We start from the raw sequence: 23,970 nt of genomic DNA, 5'->3' as shown, positions 1-23,970 counted from the left end.
CCATCTCTTTATTCCTCCTGGGAACTCCAAATAGTACCCAGAATTGGTAAATATCTGCCCATTTTTAATAATCATTCTATTTTTTGAGGAATCATGACAAATGATTCAAATCAATTTTGATCAAATAATGCCCACTACAGCTCTCACCTACCTGGCCAGCAAGTCAATAAGTTCAAGTTTTGACATCCCATCAGGAAGCAGTCGAGGAATAGCAGCAACACAGGTCCTGAAAAGATCTATTTTTGGCTTTCTCTCACCCCTGGAATTTGAAGACAAAGTTTAAACGTAAGTCAAAGGTTATGAAAAAATTTTTAAAAATTGGCCAAATATGTGAACAAAGACTAAAATCAATGCCTTCTGAATCACTGCCTGGTGATGGTTCCCTATTATTCCTAAAGGTTTATGCCTTTTATAGCTTGGCCAGTTCTATGAGAACTTATGAAGATTTAAATGTTAGTTAGAGATATGTATCTGGAAAGAAAAATGCCAATAGCAATAGCATTCTATTGCTATCATATGTCTTGCCATTCAGCTGGGTTCCATGGGGTTTGGCCCCTGTGGGCTGCATTTAAGACACTGAATTGCCCAGACACATTAGTATGTAAGAAACACATTGCAGTCATTACTACCTTCAGCATTTAAAAATGGCATTTTAATGTATACAACTAACGGTGCCTTTAACAAGCATGACATCTGGAAGTTTCTCTCTTTGTTGAGTTATGCTTCTCCTCTCAAGAGTGCCCACCCCTGATTTTTTTTTAATTAAATGCTTCCAAAAATAAGTCTTTCATAATGTCAAGTAAAATACTGAAATCTATATAATTGTGCACCCATTTCTGATTTTTAAAATTACTCTGATGGTCCTGATCTCTATGGAGATTATCTTCTTTTTACTTTCTTGAGAATATGAATGTTTTAAAGGTAATTAATACCTTCTATATCCTGTTGTAAAATATGAAGGAAAAATATAAATTCAGTGACAAATTATTTCAATTTTTACTTATTTAAATAGATAACTGATTCTTAACCACATATTTATCAATAACCTTTATGGAAAAACTAAACTACACATCAAATCTTTCAAATAACTTGTGATATAATATAACAGCATATTTAAATTTTGACGATTTAGTCCCCTGAGAATAAATATAAAATTGGTACCAAATTAACGCAATCATAGGACACAAACACAATAATGAAAATGCAAAGTAGCGTAGAAGTAATTCCTTCCTGGAACAGTAACTGTGTCAGAATAGAAATGTAACAGGCAGAATCCATGCTCTCTATAAACTAAAGACAATAATCAGACAGCAATTTTGCTCTGTGACATTACTTTTCAGCATGTGTTTTTAAGTTTGTTAGGAATAAATACGAAACTTTTTTGTATTTTGTGAAAAACAAAACACATATATGTGAATTTCTAAAATACTCTGTTCTTGTGGGAAGTCATAAGTTTATTTTCTCTCCATTTCCATAGTCCTTTTGCATGGGACGTACAAGGACTTCAGAGAGGACTGCACTGTACAGTGGTTTCCAATCAGCTGAAGGAAAGAGAAGTCTTCAAATGACATCCTCGATGGCTAGACAGAGTTAAAGCCTAGTGATCTGATTGTTCATGTGTGGCACAGTGTCTTTTAAATAGCTCTTCTAACATGCTCACCAGATGTCTTAAACAGCTGGGATTATTTTCATATCTGTTGGAAAACAGATGACCCTGCCTGGCCTGAAGTGTAAGGAAAATTCTGCCAGCTGATAAAGCAGACTTACAGGACTGGCAGACTTCCCAGCTGATAAAGCAAGCCTAGATTAGAAACTCTAATTGGTGCATGGTTTCCGTTTACTGCAGCCCTGTGCCTGGGATTTTATAGGAAGCATCTGAGTCCCCCAAATAGCATAATTTTTATTAACAGATATTGTATAATTATTATTTACAGTCATTATATTATACTTACTGCTACTATTATTATGATTATTTGCCAGAATAAAGAAAAAAAGGGATGAGGAATGGAAACAGAGCAACACAGAATGCTTTATTTCCAAGCTCATACCCTAAGAAGGCCTGGAAAAAGGGTAGACCAGCCTCAAATTTCAACTCCAATAACTATTTCCATTAGTGTGGTATGGACCTCAACTCTTTTTTCCTAAATGCTTACATGATTCTCTAATGTTTCTCTTGGTTTTTTCTTTTTGTATTTAACATCTTTATTGGAGTTTAACTGCTTTACAATGGTGTGTTAGCTTCTGCTTTATAACAAAGTGAATCAGCTATACATATACATATACTCCCATATCTCCTCCCTCTTACGTCTCCCTCCCACCCTCCCTATCTCACCCCTCTAGGTGGTCTTAAGCACGGAGCTGATCTCCCTGTGCTATGCAACTGCTTCTCACTAGCTATCTATTTTACATTTGGTAGTGTATATATAAGTCCATGCCACTCTCTCACTTCATCCCAGCTTACCCTTCCCCCTCCCCGTGTCCTCAAGTCCATTCTCTACATCTGCGTCTTTATTCCTGTCCTGCCCCTAGGTTCTTCAGAACCATTTTTTTTTAGATTCCATATATGTGTTAGCATATGGTGTTTGTCTCTTTCTGACTTACTTCACTCTGTATGACAGTCTCTAGGTCCAACCACCTCTCTAAAAAGAACTCAATTTCGTTTCTTTTTATGGCTGAGTAATATTCCACTGCATATACGTGCCACAGCTTCTTTATGCATTCATCTGTTAGTGGACACTTAGATTGCTTCCATGTCCTGGTTATTGTAAATAGAGCTGCAATGAACACTGTGGTACATGACTCTTTGAATTATGGTTTTCTCTGGATACATGCCCAATAGTGGGACCACTGGGTCGTATGGTAGTTCTATTTTTAGTTTTTTAAGGAACCTCCATAATGTTCTCCATAGTGGCTGTATCAACTTACATTCCCACCAACAGTGCAAGAGGGTTCCCTTTTCTCCACACCTTCTCCAGCATTTATTCTTTGTAGATTTTTTGATGATGGCCATTCTGACCGGTGTGAGGTGATACCTCATTGTAGTTCTGAATTGCATTTCTCTAATGATTAGTGATGTTGAGCATCCTTTTCATGTATTTCTTGGCAATCTGTATATCTTCTTTGGAGAAATGTCTGTTTAGGTCTTCTGCCCATTTTTTTTTTTTTTTTTTTTGTGGTACGCGGGCCTCTCACTGTTGTGGCCTCTCCCGTTGCAGAGCACAGGCTCTGGAGGCGCAGGCTCAGCGGCCATGGCTCACAGGCCCAGCCGCTCCATGGCATGTGGGATCTTCCCGGATCGGGGCACGAACGCGCATCCCCTGCATCGGCAGGCGGACTCTCAACCACTGCGCCACCAGGGAAGCCCTCTGCCCATTTTTGAACTGGGTTGTTTGTTTTTTTGATATTGAGCTGCCTGAGCTGCTTGTAAAGTTTGGAGATTAATCCTTTGTCAGTTGCTTCATTTGCAAGTATTTTCTCCCATTCTGAGGGTTGTCTATTGGTCTTGTTTATGGTTTCCTTTGCTGTGCAAAAGCTTTGAAGTTTCATTAGGTCGCATTTGTTTATTTTTATTTCCATTTCTCTGGGACGTGGGTCAAAAAGGATCTTGCTGTGATTTATATCATAGAGTGTTCTGCCTATGTTTTCCTCTAAGAGTTTTATAGTGTCTGGCCTTACATTTAGATCTTCAATCGATTTTATTTTTGTGTACGGTGTTAGGAAGTGTTCTAATTTTACTCTTTTACATGTAGCTGTCTAGTTTTCCTAGCACCACTTATTGAAGAGGCTGTCTTTTCTCCCTTGTATGTTCTTGCCTCCTTTATCAAAAATAAGGTGACCATATGTGCATGGGTTTATCGCTGGGCTTTCTATCCTGTTCCATTGATCTATATTTCTGTTTTTGTGCCAGTACCATACTGTCTTGATTACTGTAGCTTTGTAGTATAGTCTGAAGTCCAGGAGCCTGATTCCTCTAGCTCCATTTTTCTTTCTCAAGATCACTTTGGCTATTCGGGGTCTTTTGTGTTTCCATACAAATTGTGAAATTTTTTGTTCTACTTCTGTGAAAAATGCCAGTGGTAGTTTGATAGGGATTGCAATGAATGTGTAGACTGCTTTGGGTAGTAGAGTCATTTTCACAATGTTGATTCTTCCCATCTAAGAACATGGTATATCTCTCTATCTGTTTCTATCATCTTTAATGTCTTTCATCAGTGTCTTATAGTTTTCTGCATGCAGGTCTTTTGTCTCCTTAGGTAGGTTTATTCCCAGGTATTTTATTCTTTTTGTTGCAATGGTAAATGGGAGTGTTTCCTTAATTTCTCTTTCAGATTTTTCATCATTAGTGTATAGGAATGCAAGAGATTTCTGTGCATTAATTTTGTATCCTGCAACTTTACCAGATTCATTGATTAGCTCTAGTAGTTTTCTGGTGGCATCATTAGGATTCTCTATGTATACTATCATGTCATCTGCAAACAGTGACAGTTTTACTTCTTCTTTTCCGATTTGGATTCCTTTTATTTTTCTTCTCTGATTGTTGTGGCTAAAACTTCCAAAACTATGTTGAATAATAGTGTTGAGAGTTGGCAACCTTGTCTTGTTCCTGCTCTTAGTGGAAATGGTTTCAGTTTTGCACCACTGAGAATGATGTTGGCTGTGGGTTTGTCATATATGGCCTTTATTATGTTGAGGTAAGTTCCCTCTATGCCTACTTTCTGGAGGGGTTTTATCATAAATGGGTGTTGAATTTTGTCGAAAGCTTTTTCTTCACCTATTGAGATGATCATATGGTTTTTATCCTTTAATTTGTTACTCTGATTGATTTGTATATATTGAAGAATCCTTGCATTCCTGGGAAAACCCCCACTTGATCATGGTGTATGGTCCTTTTAATGTGCTGATGGATTCTCTTTGCTAGTATTTTGTTGAGGATTTTTACATCTATGTTCATCAGTGATATTGGCCTGTAGTTTTCTTTCTTTATGACATCTTTGTGTGTTTTTGGTATCATGGTGATGGTGGCCTCATAGAATTAGTTTGGGAGTGTTCCCCCCTCTGATATATTTTGGAAGAGTTTGAGAAGGATAGGTGTTAGCTGTTCAGTAAATGTTTGATAGAATTCGCCTGTGAAGCCATCTGGTCCTGGGCTTTTGTTTGTTGGAAGATTTTAAATCACAGTTTCAATTTCAGTGCTTGGATTGGTCTGTTCATATTTTCTATTTCTTCCTGGTTCAGTCTCAGAAGGTTGTGCTTTTCTAAGAATTTGTCCATTTCGTCCAGGTTGTCTATTTCATTGGCATATAGTTGCTTGTAGTAATCTCCCATGATCCTTTGTATTTCTGCAGTGTCAGTTGTTACTTCTCCTTTTCCATTTCTAATTCTATTGATTTGAGTCTTCTCCCTTTTTTTCTTGATGAGTCTGGCTAATGCTTTATCAGTTTTGTTTATTTTCTCAAAGAACCAGCTTTTAGTTTTACTGATCTTTGCTATCCTTTCCTTCATTTCTTTTTCATTTACCTCTGATCTGATCTTTATGATTTCTTTCCTTCTGCTAACTTTGGGGTTTTTCTGTTCTTTCTCTAATTGCTTTATGTGTAAGGTTAGGTTGTTTATTTGAGATGTTTCTTGTTTCTTGAGGTAGGATTGTATTGCTATAAAGTTCTCTCTTAGAACTGCTTTTGCTGCATCCCATAGGTTTTGGGTCATTGTGTTTTCATCGTCATTTGTTTCTAGGTATGTTATGATTTCCTTTTTGATTTCCTCAGTGATCTCTTGGTTATTTAGTAGTGTACTGTTTAGGCTCCATGTGTTTGTATGTTTTACAGATTTTTTTCCTGTAATTGATATCTAGTCTCATAGCATTGTGGTCAGAAAATATATCTGATACAGTTTCCATTTTCTTAAATTTACCAAAGTTTGATTTGTGACCCAAGATATGATCTATGCTGGAGAATGTTCCATTAGCACTTGTGAAGAAAGTGTATTCTGTTGTTTTTTTGGATGGAATGTTCTATAAATATCAATTAAGTCCATCTTGTTTAGTGCATCATTTAAAGCTTGTGTTTCCTTATTTATTTTCAGTTTGGGTTATCTGTACATTGGTGAAAGTGGGGTGTTAAAGTCCACTATTATGATTGTGTTACTGTTGATTTCCCCTTTTATGGCTGTTAGCATTTGCCTTATCTACTGAAGTGCTCCTATGTTGGGTTCATAAATATTTACAATTGTTATATCTTCTTCTTGGATTGGTCCCTTGATCATTATGTAGTGTCAATCAGTGTCTCCTGTAATAGTCTTTATTTTAAAGTCTATTTTGTCTGATATGAGAATTACTACTCCAGCTTTCTTCTGACTTCCATTTGCATGGAATATCTTTTTCCATCCCCTCACTTTCAGTTTGTATGTGTCTCTAGGTCTGAAGAGGGCCTTTGTAGACAGCATATATACAGGTCTTGTTTTTTGTTTCCATTCAGCCAGTCTATGTCTTTTGGCTGGAGCATTTAATCCATTCACGTTTAAGGTATTTATTGATATGTATGTGCCTATTACCATTTTCTTAATTGTTTTGGGTTTATTATTATTCTTTATTATTTATTATTATTATAGGTCTTTTCCTTCTCTTGTGTTTCCTGCCTAGAGAAGTTGCTTCAGCATTTGTTGTAAAGCTGGTTTGGTAGTGCTGAATTCTCTTACCTTTTGCTTGTCTATAAAGGCTTTTATTTCTCCATCAAATCTAAATGAGATTTTCAGATTTTTGTGAAATCTGAAAATTTTTTCAGGTTTTTCCCTCTCATCATGTTAAATATGTCCTAACACTCCCTTCTGGCTTGCAGAGTTTCTGCTGAAAGATCAGCTGCTAACCTTATGGGGATTCCCTTATATGTTATTTGTTGTTTTTCCCTTGCTGCTTTTAATATTTTTTCTTTGTACTTAATTTTTGATAGTTTGATTAATATTTGTCTTGGCGTGTTTCTCCTTGGATTTATCCTGTATGGGACTCTCTTCGTTTCCTGGACTTGATAGACTATTTCCTTTCCCATATTAGGGAAGTTTTCAACTCTAATTTCTTCAAATATTTTCTCAGTCCCTTTCTTTTCCTCTTCTTCTTATGGGACCCGTATAATTCGAATGTTAGTGCATTTAATTTTGTCCCAGAGGTCTCAAAGACTGTTCTCGATTCTTTTCATTCTTTTGTCTTTATTCTGCTCTGCAGTAGTTATTTCCACTATTTTATCTTCCAGGTCACTTATTTGTTCTTCTGCCTCAGTTATTCTGCTATAGATTCATTCTAGAGAATTTTTAATTTCATTTATTGTGTTGTTCATCATTGTTTGTTTGCTCTTTAGTTCTTCTAGGTCCCTGTTAAACGTTTCTTTTATTTTCTCCATTCTGTTTCCAAGATTTTGGATCATTACTATCATTACTCTGAATTCTTTTTCAGGTAGACTGCCTATTTCCTCTTCATTTGTTAGGTCTGGTGGGGTTTTACCTTGCTCCTTCATCTGCTGTGTGTTTCTCTGTCTTCTCATTTTGCTTCACTTACTGTGTTTGGGGTATCCTTTTCGCAGGCTGCAGGTTTGTAGTTCCCGATGTTTTTGATGTCTGTCCCCAGTGGCTAAGGTTGGTTCAGTGGGTTGTGTAGGCTTCCTGGTGGAGGGGACTGGTGCCTGTGTTCTGGTGGATGAGGTTAGATCTTGTCTTTATTGTGGGCAGGGCCATGTCCCGTGGTGTGTTTTGGGGTGTCTGTGACCTTATTATGATTTTAGGCAGCTTCTCTGCTAATGGGTGGGGTTGGTTCCTGTCTTGCTAGTTGTTTGGCATAGGGTGTCCAGCACTGTAGCTTGCTGGTCGTTGAGTGGAGCTGGGTCTTATCGTTGAGATGGAAATCTCTGGGAGAGCATTTGCTCTTTGATGTTATGTGGAGCCGGGAGGTCTCTGGTGGACCAATGTCCTGAACTCGCCTCTCCCACCTCTGAGGCACAGGCCTGATACCCTGCCGGAGCACTGAGACCCTGTCAGCCACACAGCTCAGAAGAAAAGAGAGAAAAAAAGAAAGAAAGAAAGAAAAAAATAAAATAAAATAAAGTTCTTAAAATAAAAAATAATTATTAAACATGAAAAAGTTAAAAAGTCATAAAAAAAGAAAAAAAGAAAGAAAGAAAGAATAGAGCAACCAAACCAAAAAACAAATTCACCGATGATAACAAGCGCTAAAAACTGTACTGAAAAAAAAAAACAAAACCAGACAGACAGAACCCTAGGACAAATGGTAAAAGGAAAGCTATACAGACAAAATCACACAAAGAAGCATACACATACAAACTCACAGAAAGAGAACAAGGAAAAAAATATACATATCTATATATTAAAAAAAAAGGAAGAGTGTAACCAAATCAATAAACAAATCTACCAATGATAATAAACTCTAAATACTAAAGTAAGATAAACATAAAACCAGAAACAAATTAGATGCGGAAAGCAAACCCCAAGTCTACAGTAGCTCCAAAAGTCCACCACCTCAATTTCGGGATAATTCGTTGTCTAGTCAGGTATTCCAGAGATGCAGGGTATATCAAGTTGACTGTGGAGATTTAATCCACTGCTCCTGAGGCTGCTGGGAGAGATTTCCCTTTCACTTCTTTTTTCGCACAGCTCCTGGGGTTCAGCTTTGGATTTGGCCCCCTCTCTGCGCATAGGTCGCCTGAGGGCATCTGTTTCCTGCCCAGACTGGACGGGGTTAAAGAAGCAGCTGATTCGGGGGCTCTGGCTCACTCAGGCTGGGGGAAGGGAGGGGTACGAAATGCAGGGTGAACCCGCAGCGACAAGGCCGGTGTGATGTTGCACCAGCTTGAGGCACCGTGTGTTCTCCTAGGTAAGTTGTCCCTGGATCACGGGACCCTGGCAGTGGCAGGCTGCACAGGCTCCCGGGAGGGGAGGTGTGGAGAGTGACCTGTGCTTGCACACAGGCTTCTTGGTGGCTGCAGCAGCAGCCTGAGCATCTCATGCCCGTCTCTGGGGTCTGCGCTGATAGCCGCGGCCTGCGCCCGTCTCTGGAGCTCATTTAGGTGGTGTTCTGAATCCCCTCTCTTCACGCATCCCGAAACAATGGTCTCTTGCCTCTTAGGCAGGTCCAGACTTTTTCCCGGACTCCCGCCCGATTAGCTGTGTTTCACTAGCCCCCTCCAGGCTGTGTTCACGCCGCCAACCCTAGTCCTCTCCCTGGGGTCTGATCTCCGAAGGCTGAACCTCAGCTCCCAGCCCCCGCCCGCCCCGGCGGTTGAGCAGACAAGCCTCTCAGGCTGGTGAGTGCTGGTTGGCACTGATCCTCTGTGCGGGAATCTCTCCACTTTGCTCTCCGCACCCCTGTTGCTGCATTCTCCTCCGCGGCTCCGAAGCTTCCCCACTCCGCCACCTGCAGTCTCCGCCCGTGAAGGGGCTTCCTCGTGTGTGGAAACCTTTCCTCCTTCACAGCTCCCTCCCAGAGGTACAGGTCCCGTCCCTATTCTTCTGTCTCTGTTTTTTCTTTTTTCTTTTGCTCTACTCAGGTACATGGGGAGTTTCTTGCCTTTTGGGAAGTCTGAGGTCTTCTGCCAGCGTTCAGTAGGTGTTCTGTAGGAGTTGTCCACCGTGTAGATGTATTTCTGATGTATTTGTGGGGAGGAAGGTGATCTCCACGTCTTACTCCTCTGCCATCTTGAAGGTCTCCCTATCTCTTTGTTTTTTAGAAATGTAGCCATGAGCCATTTTCCACTCAGGGATCTGCTTTAAAGTCTAGCATGAAAACTATTTCTAGCCCTATTTGGGGGGGGGGCGGGGCATCTTAAGACAGTTGAATAGGAGAAAGTAAAGAATCACCTTAGAAAAAGTTTAAGGTATTGTGAAAATACAAATGAAATGTTAACATTTACATTTAAACCTGTACCTTTTATGGTTTTGAATGTATTGTTTTGGTCCTGACCCTGTCTTATGATCTCTGGATTATAAACATAGTTTTCCTTTGAAGGCCTTTCATTTCCTTACTATTTCAGAGGAAACAACAATGTGGCAGCAGTTTTTTTTTTTTTTTTTTTTTTTTTGCGGTACGTGGGCCTCTCACTGTTGTGGCCTCTCCTGTTGTGGAGCACAGTCTCCGGACACGCAGGCTCAGTGGTCATGGCTCACAGGCCCAGCCGCTCCGCGGCATGTGGGATCTTCCCAGACCAGGGCACGAACCCGCGTCCCCTGCATCGGCAGGCGGACTCTCAACCACTGAGCCACCAGGGAAGCCCTATGGCAGCAGTTTTCAAAGCATTTCTTACATCTTCTACATTGTAAACTGAAAACTGCTTTAATATGTTCAGAGAGTGTGCAGTAAGGAGGTTAAAGGTTATGGACAACCTGGCAATTTGTTAGGTAAGGACCAGATCTGTAGACAAGATGGTTAATGTCATTAACTTTGGTCAATTTCAATTCTGCTACCATTTTGGTTGAAAAATCTAAAGCTACATGCTCTCCATATCATTTAAATGAAGTGACTGGCAAGCTGCAGGATAATACACATTGTATAACTCCAGTTTTGTAAAAAAGAAAATGTATATATGTATTTGTGCTGACATTGGGAAAGGTCTGGAAGAAATCACACTGAACCAAGGAATGGATGCAGATTTCAAGTGGAGCTCTGTGGAGGAGGCTTTCATTTTAACTTGCCATACTGCTAAATATGTATTTAAAATAATTCTGTATTTTTAACTTTATTTTATCATGTTTTGTCTCACTGTAGTTTGTTTTTGACATACTACTATTGTAATAAAAATACACACCCATAATATGAACTTCCCTATATAGGTAACAACGTTCCAACTAACTGTGATATTTGGAATTGGACACACTGAGTGACAAAGAAAATTTTCCTAATTGTATGTTTAGAAATGTATGCCACTGGTGCCAAATATAATTTAATTCATAGCTCAACAACAAAGTCCAAACTGTCTTAAAACATAGTCATAACCTAACCTGCGTTCCTGCCATAATTAATCACAAGCAGCAAAATCAAACTGTGTGTTTCTAATGAGGAGCTCCAATTACAAATCTAGATCTTGGATTTTGGCTAAGAACATCTGATTTCTACATTCTAAGCTACAAATGCATTCTGAAAATCCAGTATTTCTATGACACAGTTACATAGAGAATATTAAGCAGGTTTAACTCTCACTGTTCAGGAACGCTCACTAGAAACAAGTAAACTTGAGATTCATAAAGATGGAATGTCTCTAAACTGGTGATGACGCTGTATCACATGGGCTTGAGAGCAAAACATTACTTCTGAAAATGTGGACCAGTAAAAGTGTCTTGGGCCCATTTTCTAACTTACTGGCCTAATGATATTTGAAATATTATCAAAACAGATCAATCTCAGGTTTGACTTTATTTTTACAGTTAGTCAAATATTATCAAACGATGTTTTTACTATCCCTAACACTTCTTAGAACTCGGACTCTAATAACATGAGAACAAAAACAGAATAAAGGGGAAGAACCTCTGCTGGTGTCTTTTGGTTCATTAATCCTTCATTGAAAACTTAGTCCTCACTATACTCACGTGATCATGTCTTCGGGTTCTTTGTTTAACATCTGGACGTTAGTTAGCATCATACACCTTCCTACTTCTTTATCAAGGTGCCTTAAAATGTTGTCCACAGCTTTTCGTACTTGAGAGTAATATAATGACATGCCTGAAAAATACGCATGACAGTTACATCTTTGACTAAATCTATCAAAGAGTGAAATCCCATTTTATTCATCCTCTGTGATATATTTTTACTGAAGACCTTCCGTGGGTCAGTGAATTCTCTGAGCAGAGTCTAATTTAATCTCTTATCTGCAGGAATCTTAGCATAGTACCCACATGTAGTGGGTGTTCCCGAAAGAATCATTTAAATTTAACACATAGGAATTCTAATACTTCAAAGGGAAATATTTTCCAGAAGAGTAAAAATAAACAAGGAAACAAAGTTCCACACTAGAATTTTTAGTTTTCTGGTTAGTAAAACAAATTCAGCATAATGAGTGGTTATGTGAATAAAAGATAATTCTCATTTGGGGTTAGAATTTTAATAACTTTATATTATTCTCTGAAATATATGTGTGGGTTTTCTTAGTAAAGGCAACAAATGATTTCATATCATAATTTTTTAAATGAAGAAAAATTTACCTCAGGTATATCATTTTTACCGCTCTCATTAATACAGTGGAAGAAAATGTACAGAATATGTATTTCATATTGATATTTTTGAACTCATTTAAGCATTGCATAACTAAAGATAAATATTTTAAAGGAAAAAGTTTCCTCATATGTTTCCTCTAGGTCTTTGGAATCCAGGAACTAAATTAACAAGTTTGCAGTAGGTTTCTAAATTCAGGAACTCGGTAAAAGAGAAACAAATGCAAAAGATCATCTCTTTGGGTTAAGATAGTTAAATTAAAAAGAAAATAATCTCACGTAGGCTAAACCCACAATATACCCTGGCATGTATGGGACTTGGCATGTTTAAAACACAGATTAAACTAATTTTACTGGAAAAAAAAACAGAAGAAAAGGAACTATAAAAATGAATGAGGGAATGAATAAATGAATGAATATATTTATATGTTTGCTTTATAAACAGGATTATCTACCAAAGCACACAGATGTCTTAGAAATTTACTGTAAACTGCAAATTATCAATATTAGAAGTTTGAAAAGACCACAGATAAAAATCTAACATTTAAACGGCAAAATGTTTACCAGGAAGTTCCAAAGAGTTTAAAGGGCAGTAAAACAAACCACAGCATGAATCAAAACAATTAATGTTGACATGTCTCATCAGCTACTTTTATGAAGATTTTAAAAATATATCTCACTAAGGGTAAGTGTCTATTGGTCATTTTAAAGGCTTAATAAGGCCCAGTGCAAACATATCTTTGAAACCCACCTATCATTTTGGCTTCCTCTTCAGTTAGTGTTTTACTCAGATATGTCTTCTTCACCCTCAGTGTGTTTCCTGAAGGGAGAACGGCTCCGGTAACTGGCATGGGAGGTTCCCCATCTTTCTGCTGCAAGCTATCAGCTATGACCAAGAACGCCCGTAAACCAATGTTCATCCTCTGTAAGAGACAATATGTTCATGGTAAAGAGAAAGACCCAATTATTGTTGTGAACTTAAGCCATCAGTCTTTCAAAAGAAGTTAAGCATGGTTTGCCTTCTAGATTAGTGTGGGAAAATCATTTAAAAGGGTTTAGGCCAAACCTAAGAAAATGAAATTAAGTTTCTGACACTCTTTGTTGCTGCATCACAAGAAAACAACTGGGAAGATTTTCACCAAACTTGGAGGGTATGTTTGAGATGGTCAGATTCATTCTGTTTGGGGGATCCTGGGTGCACCTCCAAGGGATAGGCAGTCACCCTTTGGAGCAGCTGCAACTAAGGTAAACTGAGGTCAACAAAAATCTCTTTGTCTCCTGGGAGGAGACATGTGTTAACTCACAAAGACTGAATGAAAACAAACGGGAGTTCCAAATGTGAATCATAAAAATGTAAGTCGTCTGCTCTGAATTGCAGGTTGTTGACTTTTGATTCACAAAGGCTGGCAAGTTTGAAAATAAATTTAAAGAATTCGAAGCCACAGAACCTGTTACTTATAAAAACACATAAACTCATAAGAAGAAATGTCATTCTGGGCCAGATCATTATCTTCCCCAGGCTCAGATAAGGCATAATATTGGCTCTGAAAGATGACTCAGTAAGATAGTTGCTCCCAGCAGCAATAATCTTAAAAGGTCAGAAGGTACTAAAACATCTGTAGTTCCTTAAACAGCCATGTGTAAACACTTACACTCATATTTTCAAACCACATCAAGGAATAAGTTCCCTAAGTAGACCGCTACCTAATGCAGAAAATAATTACCGTTACTAACAATGATAATCTAATTACAATTTATTGAGTTCTTAAAATATATCCAGAACTGCTGCTCATTAACTCTCATCTTTAAGATAGCCATGCAAGGAAGGTATGATTATTCCCATTTTTCAGGTGAGGAAACAGAGGGCCACATAACTAGTAGGTGGGAAGCTATACATTCAAGTTGGGTTTGCCCGAATCACCTATTCTGTAGTACATGATTATATCTTAGAACATGAAGTAATATCGACTTCTAAACTATTTATTCAAGCTTCAAGGAGTAGGGGTATTTCAACCAGGGTGTGGTAAACATTTCTCTGGCCCATTCATACCCAATCCAATGTGTATTTTATGATTTTATGGTTTTCAGTAATATTCTTTCTCCATTTTCTAAAATGAAAGAGTATTCATTTTAAAAAGTTTAAATGTATATTAAAGTCCATTAGTTTCCTCACTTATTTTAGTAGTTCTTTCATGAAATGTTTTCTAGATTTGTGGATATTTTTCAAGACACAGCATTGTTTTGGGTGAGGAAATACAGCGATTAATTCAGGAGATGCAGTAGCAGTAGGATGACTGTGAATTGACTTAAATGATCAAGCTTCAATTATTTGCAAATGGATTATCCAATTTATGAGCCATCCTTGCCAGTTCTCTTAGTTTTCCTTTTCTCTGAATAATTCTAAGGGCAGAAGTAAGTTGGGATAGTTTGGGAAATATAGTTTTAACTTAATTTCAAAAACAATTTCTTCTTATGTTTTATATAGCTCTGCATCATACCTCTCCTTCTATTATCTGTCTGGTCTTGAGAAATTACTTAACTTTTCCAAGTCCAAGTCTCAGCTTCCTTTCTGTAGAATGAGAATAATAATACCTATTGATCATATAGGGCTATGGTGAGGATTAATACCTGAAAAGTTCCCGCTGGTAAATATATATTGTAGGCTAGAATCTCCACTGTTTTCTACTGAAGTCAAGTTTATTGAGATATAATTCTCATATAGTAAAATACACTCCTTTTAGTTGTACAGTCCTTTGAATTTTGAGAAACATATATAGTCAGGTAACTATCATCACAGTCAAGATATAAAATATTTCCATCATCCCCAAAAGTTCCTTTGTGCCTCTTTACAGTCAGTCAGTCCTCTCCTCCAACCTCAGCACCTGACAATCAGTGTCTAATTTCTGCCTATAATTTTGCATTTTCCAGAACGTGATATAAATGGAAGCAAACAGACACAACCTTTCGTGTCTTGCTTCTTTCACTGAGCTTAATGCTTTTGAGGTGTTGCTGCAGTATCAGTAGTTTGTTCCTTTTTATGGCTGAATAGTATTCCATTGTGCTGATGATTCACAAGTTGTTTCAACATTCACCAGCTGTTTGAACATGAGTTGCTTTCCTGTTTTTAGTGATCATGAATAAAGGTGCTATAAATGTTGATACAAATCTTTGTGGACAAATGTTTTAATTTCTCTTGGATAAACACCTTGGGGTAGAACTGCTGGATCATATGCCAAGTGTATGTTTAACCTTATAAGAAATGGTTGTACCATTTTGCATTCTCACTAAAACATCAATAGTATAAAGTTCCAATTGCTCTGTATCCTTCTCAGCACATCTCACTGTGGTTTTAACTTGCATTTCCCTAATGACTAAGGACGTTGAACATCTTTTCATAGGTTTATTGGTCATTTGTATCTCTTCTTTGGTAAAGAGGCTCTTCATTTTGTCCATTTAAAAAATTGGGTTATTGAGTTGGGAGTTCTTTATATATTCTGGATAGAAGCGTTTGTCAATACGTGTTTTACAAACATTTTCGCCCAGTCTGTGGCGCTACATTTTATTAACTTTTAAAGTGCATACTTTTGTATTTTATCAACTTTTTCTTTTGTAATTTATGCTTTTTGTATCTTATCTAAGAAATTTTTGCCTACCCAAAGGTTGCAAAGATTTTTATCTTCTGTTTTCTTCTGGAAGATTTATGATGTCGGATTTCACATTTAGGCTTATGATTCATTTTGAGTTAATTTTTCCTGACAGGGCAAATTATGGGTTGAAGTTGATTATTTTGCAAGTGGATTTCCAACTGTTTAGTACCATTTATTAGAAAAACTATCCTGGGAATTCCCTAGAGGTGCAGTGGTTAGGACTCTGCGCTTTCACTGCCAGGGGCCAGGGTTCAATCCCAGGTTGGGGAACTAAGATCCCGTACGTCACACGGCGCAGCCAAAAAAAAAAAAAAAAAGACTATCCTTCATCCATTGAAAAGCATGGAACCACTGTTCCCAAGCCAAAGAAGACTCTTTAGTACTTGGGCCATGGGCCTCCTTCCAGCCAAAATGCCCCGAATTTGCACTGGCTTTGTCCCCCTCCCATTGGCCCACTGACCCTGGCTGCAGCCATTCCAGAAGCCTGTGATGTCACTAAACACCAGACAGAAACTCCCACTTTAGGGCTTGTTGGGCTGTCCCTACATACATGGCAACCTTAGCGCCAAGAAGAGAATTCAGGGTGTGGTGGGAAGAAGCATGAGGGTGCAAGGAGACCTGGGTTCCCCTTGCTGCTAACCAGCTGCCTATTCTGAGTCTCTGGGCTCTGGGTCTCCTTCCTCACTGACAGAATGAAGGAGCCAGACAATATCATAGTGATGACAGGAACAACATTTAAAAATTTTTTTCTGGTGTGCAATTTCTTTCTTTTTTTTGCTTATGAATTTGTAATATCACGATGATCTGTGAGGTGATCTAGAAAAGTAGTTTGTCCCTTTTACTAGTAAAAAAGCTGAAGTTCAGAGAGGTCAATGTCTTACAGCTAGTGGTTAGGACTCTGCACTCTGTTGGTGGGAATTCCCACCAACAGTCTTTTTAGAAGTTTAAAATTGCACGTGCTTTTCATTTGCCTAAGCCGCCCCCCTCCCCCGCACATAAGGTACATCATACCCATTATACACTCATTTCCATGATCTGCCTGGCCCTTGAATTGTGATGCTGTCACAGAATCAAAGATGCATACATTACTTATTTAATTTCACTAGATTTTAGTATTTTATCATTGCATCTATTTATTCTTCTCTGTTTCATCACTTTCAATACTCCTCAACTTGCTAATCTGCATCAAAATAGTTACAAGTACTGACTTTCTATAATGAACAACCAGACATACAGAGACAGATTACCTTTCGGGGCAAGGTTCACTCCCTTCTACAAGAACAGAATGTGGTAGGACGTCAACTTTTCATCATTCTAAGTCTATTCACCCAAAAATCTTACTTCTCTACTATTTTAGTCAAATAACATGGACAGAAACAAACAGAAGACTTTTTTGGAGAAGACGGCCTTCACCCCATCCCCCAAGGTTGCAAAGCAAAGGGAGGTTTCTGTCGATAAACGCAAAAGGGTCATTCTTACCTCTGGATTGAGACTGAAAGCTTTTGCTGGTTTTCCCACACAAAGAAAATCAAAAATGATTTCTTTCATTGCAAAATCTAAACGTTCCTATAGTGAAAAAGGGAAATCAAAACAAAGCGTTATTTTAATTCAACATGAAAATGTCTGTTTTTGTCATATGCACCAAACAGGTGGCTTCTGAAAGAAGAGGGGTATCGCTTAGTTGCATCACAGAGAATCCCTGAAGGAAAACCATGTCCATCCGAACCTTCGGTGGAGCTGCTCCTGTTTCCATGTGGCATGTGGAGATGTTTTATGTAATATAGGTAATTAGGCCCTAAAGCACAGAATGACTAATAACTAAAAACCAAAAAATGAAAAACCAAAACGCTCTGAGTATCTGGGCTTCTACACAGTGCAAACTCTTCCTGCTTGTCCTGCCAATGCTGACACCTTCCTGAAACTCAGCTTAAAACATGTTTGTAAAAACACCACTGCAAAATGACCATTTTCTTCTCTTCTCTAACATTTCCAATCCCTTGGCTCATATTACAACAGACAATCCTGCAAGTGAAATGAATAATCAACAGATAAGAACTATTAAGGTTACTTAAATGAGAACGTTTACGCCACATTCTAATAATCTGAGACAGTGACTACTAAGATATGTCACGTTGATTTTATACAATATATTCCAGAATAATCAAAGCACATTCTCAGCCACATGATAACTACATGTAGAAAAGTTCTGTGAATTCATCCACCTGCAGAGCAAGTACTGTCCTTTCCCTAAGTACAAATATCACAGAGACACTTCCTTGCACTAAAAACACAGAGAGATGGTATATATTGAATGGTCTGTGAAGTAGCCGTTGAACCTTATGTCTTTATAGCAAATATCAATTACACGTCAACAGTACTTTCATGCCTATTATTTCCCTTTATCCACACAACGTTCTGAGGGATGCTGGGTAAGCACTTTGATCCACATTTTATAGATAAAGACACTGAGAATAAAGATGTTCTATGACTTCTTTAGGGTATGGAGCTGGCTCACGGCAGAGGCTGGACTGGAATAACCAGCTTTTCATGCTTCTCTATAAATCACAAGGAAGCCAAAGTTGGGATAAAAACCATTGACACACAAAGTGTTTTAAAAACTAGGGCTTCCCTGGTGGCGCAGTGGTTGGGAGTCCGCCTGCCGACGCAGGGGACGCGGGTTCGTGCCCCGGTCCGGGAGGATCCCACGTGCCGCGGAGCGGCTGGGCGTGTGAGCCATGGCCGCTGAGCCTGCGTGTCCGGAGACTGTGCTCCGCAATGGGAGAGGCCACAGCAGTGAGAGGCCCACGTACCGCAAAGAAAAACAACAACAACAACTTTTAAAAGTCTCGGGTCTAAATAGTAAACACTAAATGTTTAATATCACTGGACCCAGTTCTTAAGTAAAATAGTATGTATGAAGTGCTCAGAACAGTTCTTGGCAAAGAATGAGCGCCTGATAAAAGCTAATATTCCTGTTACATTCTTCTTTTTCACAGGGTGAAAGAGCATTATGATTTATTTACTCCTCCAGGTTCACTAAATTATCGTCTTCTAATTTCCTCCAAACATCAGACTCAATTTCCTCCTGACTTGAAGCATCTAGAGCAGAGAAGCAGGAACAAACAGGGCCTAGGAGTCAAGAGACCCTCTTACGAATAGGCTCTGTGACCTCAGATCAGTCACTTAAACCCTGCCTCTCAGTTGTTTCATTGGTCAAATGCTGAAGACACTTGGCACACCATGTCACAATTTGTTTTGAAGCAAAAAAAAAAAAAAAGCTATGTGTGAAAACACTTGCAAAACCATCCTGAAAAGTCTGCACACGTGAGATTATTTTAGACTCTTCATCTGTTAGTACTTCATAAGAAGGAGGTGGCTACTTAGAGGCAATTAGAAGACTCTCACTGCCAGACGCATCTCCATTACCTGGGCAATGAACTGGATGATTTTCACAAAGATGTTCAGAGGCATGTCCCTCGGCACCACACCACGGGACCCTTTGGGGAAAAGTGTTGTGATGATGGTTATAAGACGGCTGAAAGATAAGGGAAAAAAAGAGAAAACAAGCAAGATTGGCTGAGCTCCTGTACATTAAGGGAAAATGGCAGGTGCTTCATCTTATCTAAGTATCAGAGAGAATTCAGAGAAAGAAAACAAACCACTTCATCTCTTTTCCATTAGCATAATTACTCTCTGAAAAGGTTTTCTGGAAAACTAAGGGCAGCTGGAAAATTATAGCCACTTCCTTTGTTAGAGTGGTGAATGTAGTCCTGACACAGAACTTGGCAATCCTGGTAGAGGCTGGAGTTTCTGTAATGGCTGTTGAGCCAACGTCTAAGGAAAGCCTGAAAAGGTCCAGAGGACTTAGAGCTTTTACAAACCGTCAGCTTTGAACAGCTTCTAGTTTGGTTAGCATAGTTGGCAATGACACAAAACACCCTTTTCACTGGCTGAGTGATGTGGTTACAGTTAACTCAGTGATGGGGTTACCATTAACCCAAGCCAGCTCCTTACCTCTGAGTGGCTGTGTTGCTTTCACATTTAATTCGAATCATGTAAACCCAAAGTAATCTGTACAGAGATTCCAGTGCAACTCGAGCCATCTTGGGGTCTTTATTCTACAACAGAAACCGAGATAAAAGATTGCAGATTAAATGGTACTGTGCAGAGGTTATTCTTTTCTGAATGCCTGGTAATGGAGGGCCACAGGTGGGTGGTAGGGTGCCTATGAGGTACACTGCACCACCTGGGACTTATGGGGTATTTGCCTCCTGGTGCCCATTGGGTAAATAATCTCTGAGAATGGATCCAAATAGCCAAGAGGGCAGGACTGAGCAGTTCGGGGGGAAGTCGTCTTTCTCTCCTTTCTAAGGTGAATACTGGCGATTGCCTTCTTCCTCCAGGTCCTAGGGAACTGCAACCCCTGGCGCCAAGAGGAGAATCAATCCGTCCTACTGTTGATTATGCCCTTGGAAACACCACCCACCTTCACCTCCCATCTCTTTGCCCTCCAACATCTATTGAGACTAATATATAATAAGCACTGGGATATAGAGATACAAGTTTATCCTTTTTCCCTGAGATGTTCACAGTCTATGGGGAGGGGGTGGCAGTTGGGAGACAAATAATAAACAGTCAACTCAAAGACACAGAGAAAAACTGGTGGGGACAGGAGCTAGAGGATGGAAAGAAGGGCAACCTATGGCGAACACAAGGACTGGGGTCAGGAAAGGTTTCCGGGGGCAGACGAAAACTCAGACGAACTTAAATCCTTTCACTCATTTGTTCATTAAGCAAACATTCGAGTGGCTACACTGGGCCAGGTACTATGCTTGACACTAGAAACCAAGATGATGGGGAGTGAACAGCACTTTACAGAGAGGCAACAGCACAAAGAAGCTAGGAGAGCAGGTGAAGGAGTCATGTTTCAGAAACTGGGGATGGTTTTTCTGCCAGGACACGGGGCCAGGCGAAGGAGCAGTGGCTGAGGAGGCTCGAGAAGAACCTACGTGCCATGCTAAATAACGGGACCAGGGTTCTCATGGTGGTGACAGGAAGCCATGAAGCTCAAGGAGACGATGTGAGAAGTCTGCAGCGTGGGGCATGAAGCAGGGGCAGGGAGGCAGCCAGAGCACAGCTGCCAGCTTCCAGGGTCTAACAAACAGGCCAGGTGGGGGGAATGGATTTTGTCACTGGATGGACATCACCTTCATTCTTCCCCTTCTGACTCTCACTCCATCCTTTCAACTGATTTTATAGGTTTTATCTACAAAATGTTTTGAATTTGGCATCTTCTCCATTCCCACTTCCTCTGTTACAGTTCAGGCTTCCAGCACCTTCTCCTGGGATGCTGCAGTAACCTCCTAAACAGTCTCCCTAAATTGATTCCCTCACTGCTATCCTGTCTTACACTGATTATAATCCCTTCTATTTAAAAATCAGAGATTGGGTGGTTTTCCTGATGCCTATGGGATCAAGTGAACATTTCTTGCACGGCATACCTGACCAGACAGTATCTGGCTCTAACCTACCAGTGAAGGATGCCACCCATCCTGTTTTTCTCCCACAAGCTCCCCAAACTCTAGTGAGGCCACGTTCATTCCACGTCTGCATCAGGAGTGGGTTTCCTACCCTCCCCGTGTCTTTCTTTTCTACCAGGTGAACCCCACTCTTTCACAGCCTACTTGAATGTTCCCAACTCCGTGCAGGCTTTCTCTGTTCCTCCCCAATATCCTGAATCCCATCCATTAAAACGAATTATTCCCTCCTGAGTGTCCCCTGACCCTCATACAAGCATGTAACATAGGCTTTCGGCTCTTTACTTGTGGTCTTGCGTAGACATCAGCTCCCACACGAAGGTGGGTTCTCTGAAAGTGAGGGGCATTATTTACCCAACATCTATTAGAATTCCTGCCACTCCGCAGGGGATCAATACATGTTTGCTAAACAGTCTTCAAACGTCACTCAACTTTCCTATAGGTCTTTTGCTTTTGCATTACTTCTCTTCCCTACTCATTCATTAATCTCGTCACAACCGTTTCTGCTGTTCTATTCTTAGTGTAGATAATTCGGGTCCTGGTTTGTTAAGAATTCTTAACGGTTTAGACATAATCTAGGATAAGTTTACCTTTAAGCTACTTGCTGAATAAAGAGGAGTCACATAAATAAATTCTACGGAAAAGACTGTAGGGGGTAGTTTTTTAGATTTAGAAAAGATTTCTTATGCCTAAATAGTTTTAAAATAACTTCTTGGCATGATCATTATTATGAAATTCTAAATTTCTATATGCATTTTGGTCTCATTCCGGATTTTTTTCTTCTATTAATCTAAATAAGTAAATAAATAAAATGATAAAACACATCATTTTAATTTTTGAGGCTTTATGATGTGTTTTACTATCTGGTATGGCCTACCTTCCACCATCTACTGCTCTTTTTCTTTTCTTTCTATTTTTAGGGCTTTCCCAGATATTCCTGTATATTTATTCTTCCAAATAAACTTTATAACTACTTTTCTAGCTCCAGGAAACAAAAAAGCCCCAACTTTTTAGAAGCATACATTTATACATAAAAGATTTTTTTTGTCTGTTAGTAAAACAAGTGATACACCTTATAACTTGTTGAATGTCTTGGCTACGTAACGGAATTTTAATAAACTACTAAAATAGTAAAGTTGCGTTTAAAATATTCCATCATTTAAAAATTTCAGGAATTCTAATTATCTGTCCTCTAATCACTCCAGATCAGCAAATGTCTATGATATTAACACAGTGGTTAAAAGCAGACTCTAGACACACACTGCCTGCGTTTAAACCCATCCTTGCTCTGCAATTTATTAGCTGTGTGGCCAACCTCAGGGAACCTCTGTAATCTCTCTGGGCCTGATTTTCCCTGACTGTGAAACGCAGATACTAATCCTCCCTCCCTCCTAGGAGTGTTAAGAGAACTTAGGAGTTAGCACATAGAGGGAAGTTAGCACTGTTCCTGCCCATAGTAACTATTATTACACACAAGGTGCAGATTCAGCAGCAAACAAAGGAGATTAGTCTCTGACTTCAGGGAGCTTCCTTTCTAGTGGGAATGTCTCCTCCTTTGTGCATTTCCCTTTATTGGTGTATATATTATTTTATATTCATATTTGCATAGCGTGTCATTCAAAATTCTCTCTTGTGCCTTATCTCGCACCATGAATCATGGCCAGGTAGGGCAAGTAGCATCTAACTTTCATTTAGGAGCTTAACTAAGACCTCTAGTTTAAATGATTCAGATGACTGTCTTCTGTTTAACTTCTTTTACACTTTTTCCCTGTCCTCCTACCCACAATTATCTTTTGGGGGCATGTTGTTGTGACTGACGTGCTTTCACTCTTAAGAATATGTTTGAGATTGTCTATTTGTGCTTCCATAGAGACTGAAGAGCAAGGTGGCTGACTTAAGTTTTTATTTTGTTTTAACCGTGGATCCTGTACCGGTAATTGCTTTGTAGCATTTCAAGATGATATCACTGATCACTGCAATTCTCTCCTAAAATGATTTCCCTTGTTTCTCTTCCACTCTCGGCATTATCATATGATATTCTTAAACTGCAACCATGATTGTTTACTTCCCTGCATTTAAAGCACTTAAGTGGCTTCTAATCACCTCCTGGACAACGTCCAAATTCCATGCTGTGGTGCATGAGGGGCCTTTGGTGACCTGGCTCCCCCATCACCACCCTCCGCCTCCACCCCCACTGTGCTCTGTGCCATAACACCCCTTCTGCAATTCATCGAATGCCTGGAATGCCTCCCTACCTTTGTTTTACTTGGAAAATTCCTACTCCCCAGCAAGATTCATTAGGTGTCACTCCTGTGTTACGTTCCCCTGCCCCTCCACTCCTTCCTCCATCCCAGAGAGATTACCAAGTGCTCCTGTTCTCTGACTTCTAGAATGCTGTTCTATGCCTTTACTTGTATTGATATGTTTCCTACCAGACTGTGAGCTCCAGGAATTTTGGACTCTTCACCTCTGTGCCCTCAGTGACTGCCGTACAGCAGGTTATCAGTAAATATCAAATTTTTTTTTTAAAAAGCAAACTGTTAGTAGCTGAACAACGTGATACGTAAGCAAAATGTCTTTATATAGAA

General features: G+C 39.3%; 1 protein-coding gene across 4 annotated transcripts in view; it reads right to left on the bottom strand.

Moving 5' to 3' along the window:
- FRY (FRY microtubule binding protein) overlaps positions 1 to 23,970 on the bottom strand; it is a 429,644-nt gene that overhangs the window by 120,914 nt on the left and 284,760 nt on the right. For all 4 annotated transcript variants that reach the window (XM_060288251.1, XM_060288249.1, XM_030882555.3 and 1 more), the window contains 6 exons: positions 19,860 to 19,963; positions 19,272 to 19,380; positions 17,325 to 17,411; positions 12,950 to 13,121; positions 11,578 to 11,710; positions 152 to 259 (listed from right to left, as the gene is read on the bottom strand). In XM_060288251.1, the coding sequence (XP_060144234.1) occupies positions 152 to 259; positions 11,578 to 11,710; positions 12,950 to 13,121; positions 17,325 to 17,411; positions 19,272 to 19,380; positions 19,860 to 19,963 (713 nt within the window). The remainder of the gene's footprint in view (positions 1 to 151; positions 260 to 11,577; positions 11,711 to 12,949; positions 13,122 to 17,324; positions 17,412 to 19,271; positions 19,381 to 19,859; positions 19,964 to 23,970) is intronic.

This window comes from Globicephala melas, chromosome 18 (assembly GCF_963455315.2).
Source record: "Globicephala melas chromosome 18, mGloMel1.2, whole genome shotgun sequence".
Lineage (NCBI taxonomy): Eukaryota > Metazoa > Chordata > Mammalia > Artiodactyla > Delphinidae > Globicephala > Globicephala melas.
This window is presented reverse-complemented; position numbering and strand designations above follow the sequence as displayed.